At 47.5% G+C, this 12881-nt stretch overlaps 1 protein-coding gene across 1 annotated transcript; it reads left to right on the forward strand.

The window, feature by feature from the left end:
• The first annotated feature begins 583 nt into the window (after positions 1 to 583).
• LOC130114174 (muscarinic acetylcholine receptor M2-like) lies at positions 584 to 3526 on the forward strand. Its single transcript, XM_056281974.1, has 3 exons — positions 584 to 760; positions 2090 to 3067; positions 3218 to 3526. Exons 1-3 carry the CDS (start codon positions 584 to 586, stop codon positions 3524 to 3526), a joined length of 1464 nt encoding a protein of 487 aa, XP_056137949.1.
• The last annotated feature ends 9355 nt before the right edge of the window (positions 3527 to 12881 follow it).

Raw genomic sequence — 12881 nt, forward strand, 5'->3', positions numbered from 1 at the left:
GCTACATAGGGCTTGCTGTTGGAGAGGCTTCTGCGAGCCCCGTTACTTTGGACAGTTGACCCCAAATATTTAAACTCATCCACCTTCGTCACCTCTACTCCCTGCATCCTCACCACTGTCCCCCCTCTCATTCATGCACAGGTATTCCATAGCACCAACCCCAGCAGTACATCCCTTCTTCATCTGTTTCAGGTGTAATACCGCCAAAACAGGAGTGTGCAGGACACCTCTGTGTGTATTTTGCAACACAGCTACCACAGCCATCATTTGCTCACCTCTTCATCCTTCACAACCAAGGCTGAGCAAAACACCCTGGATCGCTTACCAGTTGACTTGTCTCTGTACGGCACAGGGGATTTTGTCCTACATCAAGTGTCTCCTGGTTGTAAGGACAGACATGTCTTCACACATGTACACACGTACACTGTCAGCTAAAAAGAAAAGAGGAGTTTCCATAAAGCACTCAGCAGAATAGCTGCAAAATGACCTGTCCTCATGCGTTCTTTGTCACTACCAGGTTTATTGTCCAGATTTGACTCTGGCCTGCGGTCTGCTGTGAGAAGGGTAGCCAAGACCGGAGAGAATGGAGATCCTCAACTTTTCCCATGCCATCAACCTCAGCAGTACCAACAGAGTCATGGCCAGCCTTCTCCCTGGAAGTCCCTACACTGCTGTGGAGATGATCCTCATCATCCTCGTAGCCAGTTCTCTGAGTCTGGTCACCATCACTGGCAACATTCTGGTCATGCTCTCCATAAAGGTTTGGATCTTCTAGTTCTGATTATTTACCAAGATTGATATATACATGTTTTAAAAAGGCCAAAGACTAAAACCGTTAAATTAAAGCTACCACAAGGACCTTTTCACTGAGTATTCATCAGTCTCAATGTAATGTCGATGCCTCTACATGACCAACATAAGCAAATGAGACCATCGGAGAGAAGAGTAGATAATTTGCCATATAATGATTCCAAATGCTGGTGTCCAGGTCAGATTATCCACCATAATTGAAGATGCATTCCCTTAATTGGTATATACATCCTGCAAACACCACCACATCTCCTACTCTCCTCTCCAAAACAAATGCAAGAGACACCAAAGGATGGATGTAGATCTTTACGACAACAGTGTCTTGATGCATGCTAATTAATCCAGGTAAGGGCATCCGGGTAGTGTGGCGGTCTATTCTGTTGCCTACCAACACAGGGATCGCTGGTTCGAATCCCCATGTTACCTCTGGCTTGGTCGGGCGTCCCTACAGAAACAATTGGCTGTGTCTGCGGGTGGGAAGCCGGATGTGGGTGTGTGTCCTGGTCGCTGCACTAGCGCCTCCTCTGGTCTGTCGGGGTGCCTGTTCAGGGGGAGGGGGAACTGGGGGGAATAGCGTGATCCTCCCACGTGCTACGTCCCCCTGGTGAAACTCCTCACTGTCAGGTGGAAAGAAGCGGCTGGTGACTCCACATGTATGGGAGGAGGCATGCGGTAGTCTGCAGCCCTCCCCGGACCAGCAGAGGGGGGGTGGGGCAGCGACCGGGACGGCTCAGAGAGCAGGGTGATTGGCCAAGTGCAATGGGGAGAAAAGGGGGGGGGGGTCCACAAAAAAATAAAAACAATCCAGGTAAGGAAAACCTGGAGAGTTGACTCGGTTCATCTGGACGCGGTGTTTACTGAGAGAAACCTGTGGTCAGGTGAGACTGACGAAGTCCCTTAGATGAGTGACGAAACGTTTCTCCCAATAAATGTTGTGTCCAGATGAGCTGATTCAACTTGCTGACAAGAGGCAATGTTCATGGGAAATGAAGTTGGTCTTGCGGGAAACGCCGCTGCTTTTGTCCACAGCGGCGAGCAAAGTAAACAAAAATCCAAGACTCCATGTAGAAGTTCTAATATGAAATATCTATCCAAAGGAGTTGAATCACGGATATATACCAAGTCCAGTTGCACTTGATTCAACTCCTTTGGATAACCATGACCTGGATGAATGAGGACATTCACAGACAATATGAAATATCGTCATGCCTCAGAGATATGATGCTTCGCCAAAGAACAGCATTTAACAAGATCCATTATTTATGTTTTCTTTGTAAAGGTCAACAGAAACCTGCAGACCGTCAACAACTACTTCCTCTTCAGCCTAGCATGTGCAGACCTCATCATCGGCTTGTGTTCCATGAACCTATACACGGTCTATATTGTGATTGGTCACTGGCCCTTGGGAGCAGTTGTGTGTGACCTGTGGTTGGCTGTTGATTATGTTGTTAGCAATGCTTCAGTCATGAACCTCCTCATCATCAGCTTTGACCGTTATTTCTGTGTCACAAAGCCACTCAGCTACCCTGTACGTCGTAGCACCAAAATGGCAGGTTTGATGATTGCTGCAGCCTGGGTCCTGTCTTTCATCTTGTGGGCACCAGCCATTTTATTCTGGCAGTTCATTGTTGGCGGGAGAACTGTGCCACTAGACGAGTGCTACATCCAGTTCTTCTCCAATGCTGCAGTGACGTTTGGCACAGCCATAGCTGCGTTTTACCTGCCAGTAGCCATCATGATCGCCCTCTACTGGCGCATCTCCAAGGCAAGCCGCAGCCGAGTGAAACGGGACAGTAGGAAGACTTCGGGGACCAGTTTGGGGGAAGGCCCATCACAGAGTCAGGAGGATGGATGTCGGAGTCAGCCCAACGACTGCACCATGAGCACAGAAGAGGACAGGGAAGTTGTACATGGAGAGAAGGGAATGGTGCAGCAGCAGAATGGGAGCGGCCCCTGCAAGGAGGACAGAACACAAACGAAGGGCTCAACCAATGACAGCGAGACTGTCAGCATCCCCATTTCATCATTAAACGACGATGAGGAGGTTGAATCAGCTCCCGCCACCCTATTGCAGGAGAGATTAAATGTTGAGAAAGAGACAAACCAGACACAGTGTTGTTCGCAGACAGGGGCCAAAGGCCGCGGATCCAAGCTTCCGCATATCCGACGTAACGCCCAGACTGGCCAAAACACCAACACCTGCCCAGAGACCTCAGCCACAGAGAGACAGAGCCTGGTGACAAAGACATTGTTTAAGGTACACCAGGAAGTCAAAAACACAGACTTGCATGTGAGGCTTTATACCACTTATCACAAATCCGATACGTTCAGAAAAAGTAACTCATATCACTGACACCATCTGACAGCGATAAGTGAAACTGTGTGTCATGTCTACTTTCATTCCCAGGTCACCAAACGGATTTCTGCACAGACGACGAGGAAGAGTGCCTCTTCCAGGGAGAAAAAGGTGACTCGCACCATCATGGCCATCCTGGTGGCGTTTGTCGTGACCTGGACACCTTACAATGTGATGGTCCTCATCAACACCTTCTGCTCTGCGTGTATCCCCAACTCTCTTTGGACTATTGGTTACTGGCTGTGCTACATCAACAGCACCATCAACCCAGCTTGCTACGCCCTCTGCAACACCACCTTCAAAAACACCTTCAAGCACCTGCTCCTCTGCCAATACAAGAACATACGCTCTGCAAGATGAGGATGCACATATTTCCCCCCGACTGTGACTGGCTGAGCTGGTGTGCTTCAGCACACATCGAGGATAAGACCAGGGACTGGATACGGGCTACTGCTGAAGAATACACAGGACTGGCTCACTGTTACAGTGCATATATTTAATTTCTACTGCAATGGCTGAACAAATTGACACAACATGGGAAAGAGAAAATTGTATTTGAAAAACCGAAAACACCAAAAACAAAAAAAAACAGCACTGTGTTTGAGAAGTAGAAACGTGAAAAATGTGTTTGACAAACAGAGGACGTGTTAAAATTAAGTTTGAACCATTTCAACGGACAAGACAATATATCGGCTTCATAAAAGCCCGTCATAAAAGCATGAAATGAGTATCACCTTCTCGTGGGACAGCATTTTATTGTGCAAAGTACAGTGACTCTGGGTGTCGTCTGTCTAAGAGTTCATGTGTCGTGTTTGAGGGATTCCTTAAAGAGGGTGTTTCATGTCTTTGCTTTACCTTCATGTCTGCTATGCATCTGCCTGAGTGCTGCTGCAGCCATCGTAACATGCTAGTTAACGTGAGATTCTCTGACCAGTAATTAGTCCTCCAGTGATGTCTGTAAATAGGTGGAACGACTACTAACTACCCTACCAACAATATGTTCAGGGCAGGCAGAAGACGAGGAGAGTGGATGGCATCCTATGCTGTAAAAAGACGAGTGAACTTGTTTTTCACCATCATGAGCACGTTCTTCTGCTCATGATGCACCGAGTTCTGGAAAAGGGGTTTTTGCCGTTTGGCATAATAAAAACCCTCTGAAAAGGATGTCAGAGAGAAGGATTCGGTCAGGCCTGAACTTTACAGGGGACTGACCAGAAATAAGTATTGTTGGCAGCTTTAAAAAACCAAGTCTGTATATTTGTGTGTGTATGTGTGTGTATGTCTGTGCTGTGTGTAAATGTTTGCAAAGTATGTACATGCTTCCACTTTAATGTAATTGGTATAAGGCTAATGCAGCATGTATAATACATGATGTGCAGGTCAGTGTGACCAGATGGACACTGACCTGCCACCTCCCTGCCGTCTCTGTGTGCTCACAGCTGTTTTTACCACACATTAAAAGCAATAATCACCACTCGTTCACGTTGTCTTTTACTTGGCTTAGACAAGGCTTCAACTTCCAATTTTAGGTTAAAAAGAGATCCTCTAGGGGGCGTCCGGGTAGCGTAGCAGTCTAGCCCGTTGCCTACCAACCCGGGGATCGCCGGTTTGAATCCCTGTGTTACCTCCGGCCTGGTCGGGTGTCCCTACAGACACAACTGGCCGTGTCTGCAGTTGGGAAGCCAGATGTGGGTATGTGTCCTGGTCACTGCACTAGCGCCTCCTCTGGTCGGTCAGTCGGTCAATCAGGGCGCCTGTTGGGGGGGGGACTGGGGGGAATAGCGTGATCCTCCCACGCACTACATCCCCCTGGTGAAACTCCTCACTGTCAGGTGAAAAGAACTGGCTGGTGACTCCACATGTATGGGAGGAGGCATGTGGTGGTCTGCAGCCCTCCCCGGATCAGCAGAGGGGGTGGAGCAGAGACCGGGACGGGTCCCGGTCAAGTTTAATTGGGGAGAAAAGGGGGGGGGGCCCAAAAAAAACAACTTTCAAGTGGCATATCTCCTGCCGCCGGTAGGGGCGCTGATTTTGGAAACGCTCCTGTGAGTCGTATTCACCCTTTGCAGACGCGTCACAATTATCACGTGACGAGGGAGACTGCGCCATGACGGACGGCAGGAAGTGACAGACCAGGAAATTCAAAAGCGAAGAACAAAAACAAACAAAATATTACGACGGATGAGTAGCTATTATAGTTTAAATGGAAGTGATGGCTACCAACAGTCAGAGTAATGTTGTGGTGTTGTCCTGTGAAGTGAGGCACCTTGTAGGACGGCACAAAGAGCGATATGTGGAGAAGCTAGCGATAGCAGGGTTAGCTAGCGATAGCAGGGTTAGCTAGCAATAGCAGGGTTAGCTACTGACCCGTGCCTTCTTCCTACCAATGTGTTCACGGATCTAGCAAGACCGTCCAGTCTGCCCGAGTTCAGTCCACATGGTCTGTACCACTCTGTTACCAACGCAGTGTCCCCACACACAGGTGCTGACCTAAAAGCACACAAAAGTCCGGAAGCTGACCAGTTCTTTGTAGCTGGTTGGGTTACAGAACCGCGGCGCCACGCTCACAGCAGGGGGATGTACCTCATAATGACAAAGGTAAGATATAGCTAGCTAGCCAGCGGTGTATGTTTTTAACCTGTTTCCCCTGGATGCCAGCAAACCTCAAGTCGACTGTAACCAAAAGCAGCCCATACTTTCCTCGCCATGTCATAGTAGGCTACACAGTCTGGCCAGCTAGCTAGCATTTGGCTCATCCCATAGAACGTGTTAAGTTTGAGTCCACAACATTCAAAGGAGACAAGGAGGCATAATAAAACTGTCAGTGATGTTTTCAGTGTCTGAAGCCACTGATTCAAGTGTACTGGTTAGCATGAAGCAAAATACAATTAAATAATAAATATACAATTTGTATATTTTTAGCTGTTTTTGTTCAATTACAATAATTTTCTCATGTCCACTCTGACCATTTCTCACATTCATGTAAGGTAACACTTAAAAAATATCACATAAATCTCAGACTTTTATTGTTCTTATGAGCAAAAATACTTCCCTCTTCATATGAAATATGTTAATTAAATTAAAAATGCATAATTTTTGGTTAAAATATAATATATATATGTATATATATATAGTCAGTTCAGGTTCAGGCCTTGCCTGTTGGCACACTGCACGGCACAGCAGGAAATCACCATCGTACCATAAAAGTAAAATAAAAACTAGCTTCAAACAATGAAATGTTGAACTATAGCTAACATGCCTGCTTGTCTTAAATTTGATGCCCAAGTCTTCTGCCGTCCGTCATGGCGTTCATATTCCCCGCGAGTGGGACATGACGTCACGTGCAAAGGGTCGATAGGGCTGCTGCCCTAAGAAGGACTGTGTGCTATGCCACATAAAACCAAGGTCCAGTATTATTGTACCCCCTCCGCCGACAAATAGACATGTGAACGACTGGGCAACTGGGCCACATTTACACCACAGGAGGGCAGAAACTGGGCGTCATACACCCTGTGTTACTACACCTGTGAACGACTGGGCCACATTTACACCACGGGAGGGCAGAAACTGGGTGTCATACGCCCTGTGTTACTACACCTGTGAACGACTGGGCCACATTTACACCACGGGAGGGCAGAAACTGGGTGTCATACACCCTGTGTTACTACACCTGTGAACGACTGGGCCACATTACACCACGGGAGGGCAGAAACTGGGTGTCATACGCCCTGTGTTACTACACCTGTGAACGCACAGCGGGATTACAGAGGCCTGCGGGCTAAGAGGCCTGCAGAAAGACACACTCGTCTGACACAGTGGTCCATAAGAGGCTCTTACTCCATAAAGTGGTGCCTGAGAACCCATGGGCGAACGGCCTAAAACGGCCGCACAACACCTAAAGGATGGACTTCTGACTCCTGTAAGAACATTATATAAGAACATCAACCTCACCACTGTTTCTTTTGTCCCGCATCAAAGGAGCACGGGCTTTTAGTGCAAGACACAGTCACATTACAACACTGCTATGTGGCCATTCAGGTTTGCCATACAGAATAGTAAGTCCTCATCGTTCTGTTATATAACACACCACATCACACCAAGGATGGAGGGTGACGCACCAGTGGACTTTTGCTACTCCACAGCTCGTGGAGCTGCACCTGACCTTGACCGAGCACACAGAGGTCACGAGCGTCACGTGATACACAGCTCTGACGTGCACCGTTTCTGAAGAAGACACTGCACTCCTTCACCCAGCAGGAAGGGTAGACAGGGAACAGTAGCGGTTCTGCAGAACGACCTTTATCTCGTTTACTTCCTCCACAGCAGGGCTGCCCTTGCTCATTTTGGGATTTGTAATTTGTATTTGCTGACACACTGCCTAACCTATAACTAAATGGGATACAACACGAAAAGAAATGTTGGAGCCGTTTCTTGGATGTCACGGACACTTACTGCCAACGGTACCCAGACTGTCACGGCGACAGTATGACCTCAGCGGCCGGAGATGTGCATCCTTCGCGACCTGTACGACCTGTTAAGGAAGTTCACTGATCTACCGAATCTAAAATATACACACTCTTAAAGATGGAAAACCACGGCCCTCATGCTACACTCTCTTTGTATTATGAGGTTATAAAGAGCGCTAAGTTTAAAATGTACATGTAACTCTCATTACAACAGCTGGGTGTACCGTGATGCTGTGGATCTGCGGTGCTGGACGGGCCGGGCCGAGAGCCCATCCACACCGCAGACACAATACGCAGTGAGGCTGTGGATCTGCGGTGCTGGACGGGCCGGGCCGAGAGCCCATCCACACCGCAGACACAATACGCAGTGAGGCTGTGGATCTGCGGTGCTGGACGGGCCGGGCCGAGAGCCCATCCACACCGCAGACACAATATGCAGTGATGCACCGTACCACTGAAGTCATTCACATTCAAGTACTGTTCGGGATGAATGAGGTGAAGTCCCCCATCATTCATCTTCACTTTGCTGAGTGACAGCCTCACCTCCACCTCCACCTCCACCCCGCCATGGCACCACCACTGAGAAACTCACTGGTTACTGTCCAGTGTGCTGCTCTCACTTCTACTGCCACATCCGAAGTCCCATGTTGGGACGGCCGTGGAGATATAGTATGACAGAAACATGATACCGTGCTCCATTTTCAATCACAATAGTACTTTAATGAGTTTCAGCTGTTGATATCTGAATGTTTTTCAAGGGCCAAGAAGTCTGTGAATGTTCTCATTCATCCAGGTCGTCATGGTTATCCAAAGGAGGTGAATCAAGTGCAACTGGACTTGGTATATACCCGTGAAGACGTTTCGCCTCTCATCCAAGAGGCTTCCTCAGTTCGTACCTTTCTGACTAGACCAAGCTAGTCTGACTGGCTGCTGATGACACTCAGAATTTATCCTCTAGGAGTCGTTGTCAGAGCTGTTGATATGCGTGGCTCTTTGATCCGATGTTTACCAATGCCCGTCGCTAACGGAGCCACAGATATGAGTGGCTCTTTTGTGTACCGATGGGCCAAGAACAGCCCAGGACTGACTTGTCTGGCTCAGGCCAGAATTTAGTAGAATACAATAAACTACACTACACTACAATACACCACAGTACAGTACACTACACTACAGTACAGCACACTACACTACACTACACTACACTACAGTACAGCACACTACACTACAGTACAGCACACTACACTACAGTACAGTACACTACACTACAGTACAGTACACTACACTACAGTACACTACACTACAGTACAGCACACTACACTACAGTACAGCACACTACACTACACTACAGTACAGTACACTACACTACAGTACAGTACAGTACACTACACTACAGTACAGCACACTACACTACAGTACAGCACACTACACTACACTACAGTACAGCACACTACACTACACTACACTACAGTACACTACACTACAGTACAGTACACTACACTACACTACAGTACAGTACACTACACTACAGTACAGCACACTACACTACAGTACAGTACACTACACTACAGTACACTACACTACAGTACAGCACACTACACTACAGTACAGCACACTACACTACAGTACAGCACACTACACTACAGTACAGTACACTACACTACAGTACACTACACTACAGTACAGCACACTACACTACAGTACAGCACACTACACTACACTACAGTACAGCACACTACACTACACTACAGTACAGTACACTACACTACAGTACACTACAGTACACTACAGTACAGTACACTACACTACAGTACAGCACACTACACTACAGTACAGCACACTACACTACACTACAGTACAGTACAGTACAGTACACTACAATACACTACAGTACAGTACACTACAATACATTACAGTACAGCACACTACACTACAGTACAGTACAGCACAGTACAATACGAAGCAATGGAATGCAGTGTCAGGCTAATGTCAGAACGGTATGATATACACTCTTAATATATATATCCATCCATTATATAAACTCTTAATATATATCCATCCAATATATATACTCTTAATATATATCCATCCATTATATACACTCTTAATATATATCCATCCAATATATATACTCTTAATATATATCCATTATATATACTCTTAATATATATATATCCATCCAATATATATAATGTTAATATACACTACCGTTCAAAAGTTTGGGATCACCCAAACAATTTCGTGTTTTCCATGAAAAGTCACACTTATTCACCACCATATGTTGTGAAATGAATAGAAATTAGAGTCAAGACATTGACAAGGTTAGAAATAATGATTTGTATTTGAAATAAGATTTTTTTTACATCAAACTTTGCTTTCGTCAAAGAATCCTCCATTTGCAGCAATTACAGCATTGCAGACCTTTGGCATTCTAGCTGTTAATTTGTTGAGGTAATCTGGAGAAATTGCACCCCACGCTTCCTGAAGCAGCTCCCACAAGTTGGATTGGTTGGATGGGCACTTCTTTGAGCAGATAGGGTTTCTGGAGCATCACATTTGTGGGGTCAATTAAACGCTCAAAATGGCCAGAAAAAGAGAACTTTCATCTGAAACTCGACAGTCTATTCTTGTTCTTAGAAATGAAGGCTATTCCATGCGAGAAATTGCTAAGAAATTGAAGATTTCCTACACCGGTGTGTACTACTCCCTTCAGAGGACAGCACAAACAGGCTCTAACAGGTACTATTTAATGAAGATGCCAGTTGGGGACCTGTGAGGCGTCTGTTTCTCAAACTAGAGACTCTAATGTACTTATCTTCTTGCTCAGTTGTGCAACGCGGCCTCCCACTTCTTTTTCTACTCTGGTTAGAGCCTGTTTGTGCTGTCCTCTGAAGGGAGTAGTACACACCGGTGTAGGAAATCTTCAATTTCTTAGCAATTTCTCGCATGGAATAGCCTTCATTTCTAAGAACAAGAATAGACTGTCGAGTTTCAGATGAAAGTTCTCTTTTTCTGGCCATTTTGAGCGTTTAATTGACCCCACAAATGTGATGCTCCAGAAACTCAATCTGCTCAAAGAAGTGCCCATCCAACCAATCCAACTTGTGGGAGCTGCTTCTGGAAGCGTGGGGTGCAATTTCTCCAGATTACCTCAACAAATTAACAGCTAGAATGCCAAAGGTCTGCAATGCTGTAATTGCTGCAAATGGAGGATTCTTTGACGAAAGCAAAGTTTGATGTAAAAAAAATCTTATTTCAAATACAAATCATTATTTCTAACCTTGTCAATGTCTTGACTCTATTTTCTATTCATTTCACAACATATGGTGGTGAATAAGTGTGACTTTTCATGGAAAACACAAAATTGTTTGGGTGATCCCAAACTTTTGAACGGTAGTGTATATCCATCCAATATATATAATGTTAATATATATCCATTCAATATATATACTCTTAATATATATCCATCCATCCATTATCCAAACCGCTTATCCTGCTCTCAGGGTTGCGGGGATGCTGGAGCCTATCCCAGCAGTCACTGGGCGGCAGGTGGGGAGACACCCTGGACAGGTCACCTGTCCATCACACACACACACACACACACACTGGGACGGCCGAGTCACCTGACCTCCATGTCTTTGAGTCACCTGACCTCCATGTCTTTGAGTCACCTGACCTACATGTCTTTGAGTCACCTGACCTACATGTCTTTGAGTCACCTGACCTACATGTCTTTGGACTGTGGGAGGAAACCGGAGCCCCCGGAGGAAACCCACGCAGACACGGGGAGAACATGCAAACTCCACACAGAGGACGACCCCCAAGGTTGGACTACCCCGGGGCTCGAACCCAGGACCTTCTTGCTGTGAGGCCACCGCGCTGACCACTGCGCCCCCGTGCCGCATTTAATATATATTCTTAATATAAATGAATGACTGGTCATTTTCTTTAACTAAGAAAGCAGCTTTCTCCTGTGTGGCCCTTCTGCTCTTCCTCTTTTGTTCTGTTGTGTTTTCTACCGTAAAGCGATACCCGTAGTCAGATATTCAGTTTGCAAAGCAGCCTTGTATTTCAGAGTAGCGACAGCCTCTGATGTCCCAGCCAGGAAGTGGTTTTGTCATTATGGCGCCACTATTGACACTGGCTTGGTTTACGGTAAACACCGGTTACCGAAACCCTTTCATAATGTGACCTTCCGTCTGTGTTGTGGTCTTCTTCACTGACCCTGTGTTGTCTGACGCAGCACAAGGACAGGAGCCAGCACAGCCAGGCCAGAGTCCGAGGGCTTGTTCAGTAAGCAGACTTCGCCCGGGTGACGGTGCCCAGGCTCACCGCTCCGCCATGCTGCACCTGGGCTGCATGAGTTCAGCTTCTCATGCTACAGCTTGTCAGGGCTCCTTTTTCCTCCATATATTTTCTTTAAGCCCTCCATCGCAAAACAAAGCCAACAGTAGTGTGTGTTTGTACTGTACATTCTGCACCAGTCACTCATCCTGTCAGTCAGCCATGTGACGTGCTGCAGTCAGCTGGGAGGACCCCTGCTGTTTGGAGTACATACATGAGGGTCAGGAGGGTGTCGTAAACCAGCCCATATAAGAGAGGTTGGTACTGGCTGTGACTGTGTCTTCAGCCCCTCTTCCGATCCCGTCCTCTCTTTCTCCACCTGAGAGGTGACCGGGTTTCAGTCTGCGACCGTCTACCAGTCCCGCCATGGCAGAGGGAACGGACCAGATGAAGACCCCTCAACCTGAGGACGAGCTGCCCCTTCCTGATGTCTTCCCCGTGCCGCACGTCAAGGATAACGGCGAGCTGAACAGAGGGGCGGGGGTAGACGCTGCTCCTACCGAAGGCCTCCCCAGCCCCGACGGTCAGCCTCCAACACACGGCCCAAACCTGCTGAAGATGCTGGAGGCAGCGGGACACAGAAGGACCCTCGAGTGTCAGGGGCAAAGCGAAGACAGCGGCGGTGCACCTGACGCCGGCACAGCAGAGCTGGTCTCTGAAGCCCTGCAGACCGAGCAGCTGACCCAGCAGCTGACCCAGCAGGTGACCCAGCAGGTGACCCAGCAGGTGGCCCAGCAGGTGACCCAGCAGGTGACCCAGCAGGTGACCCAGCAGGTGGCCCAGCAGGTGGCCCAGCAGGTGGCCCAGCAGGTGACCCAGCAGGTGGGCATTCTGTTTAAATGAGAATCCAGGTGAGCACATGCGCAACCGCACATGGCCAGCCAGCATCCTGTATCCCACCAAGGTGT

This window comes from Lampris incognitus, chromosome 6 (assembly GCF_029633865.1).
Source record: "Lampris incognitus isolate fLamInc1 chromosome 6, fLamInc1.hap2, whole genome shotgun sequence".
NCBI classification, from domain to species: Eukaryota; Metazoa; Chordata; class Actinopteri; order Lampriformes; family Lampridae; genus Lampris; species Lampris incognitus.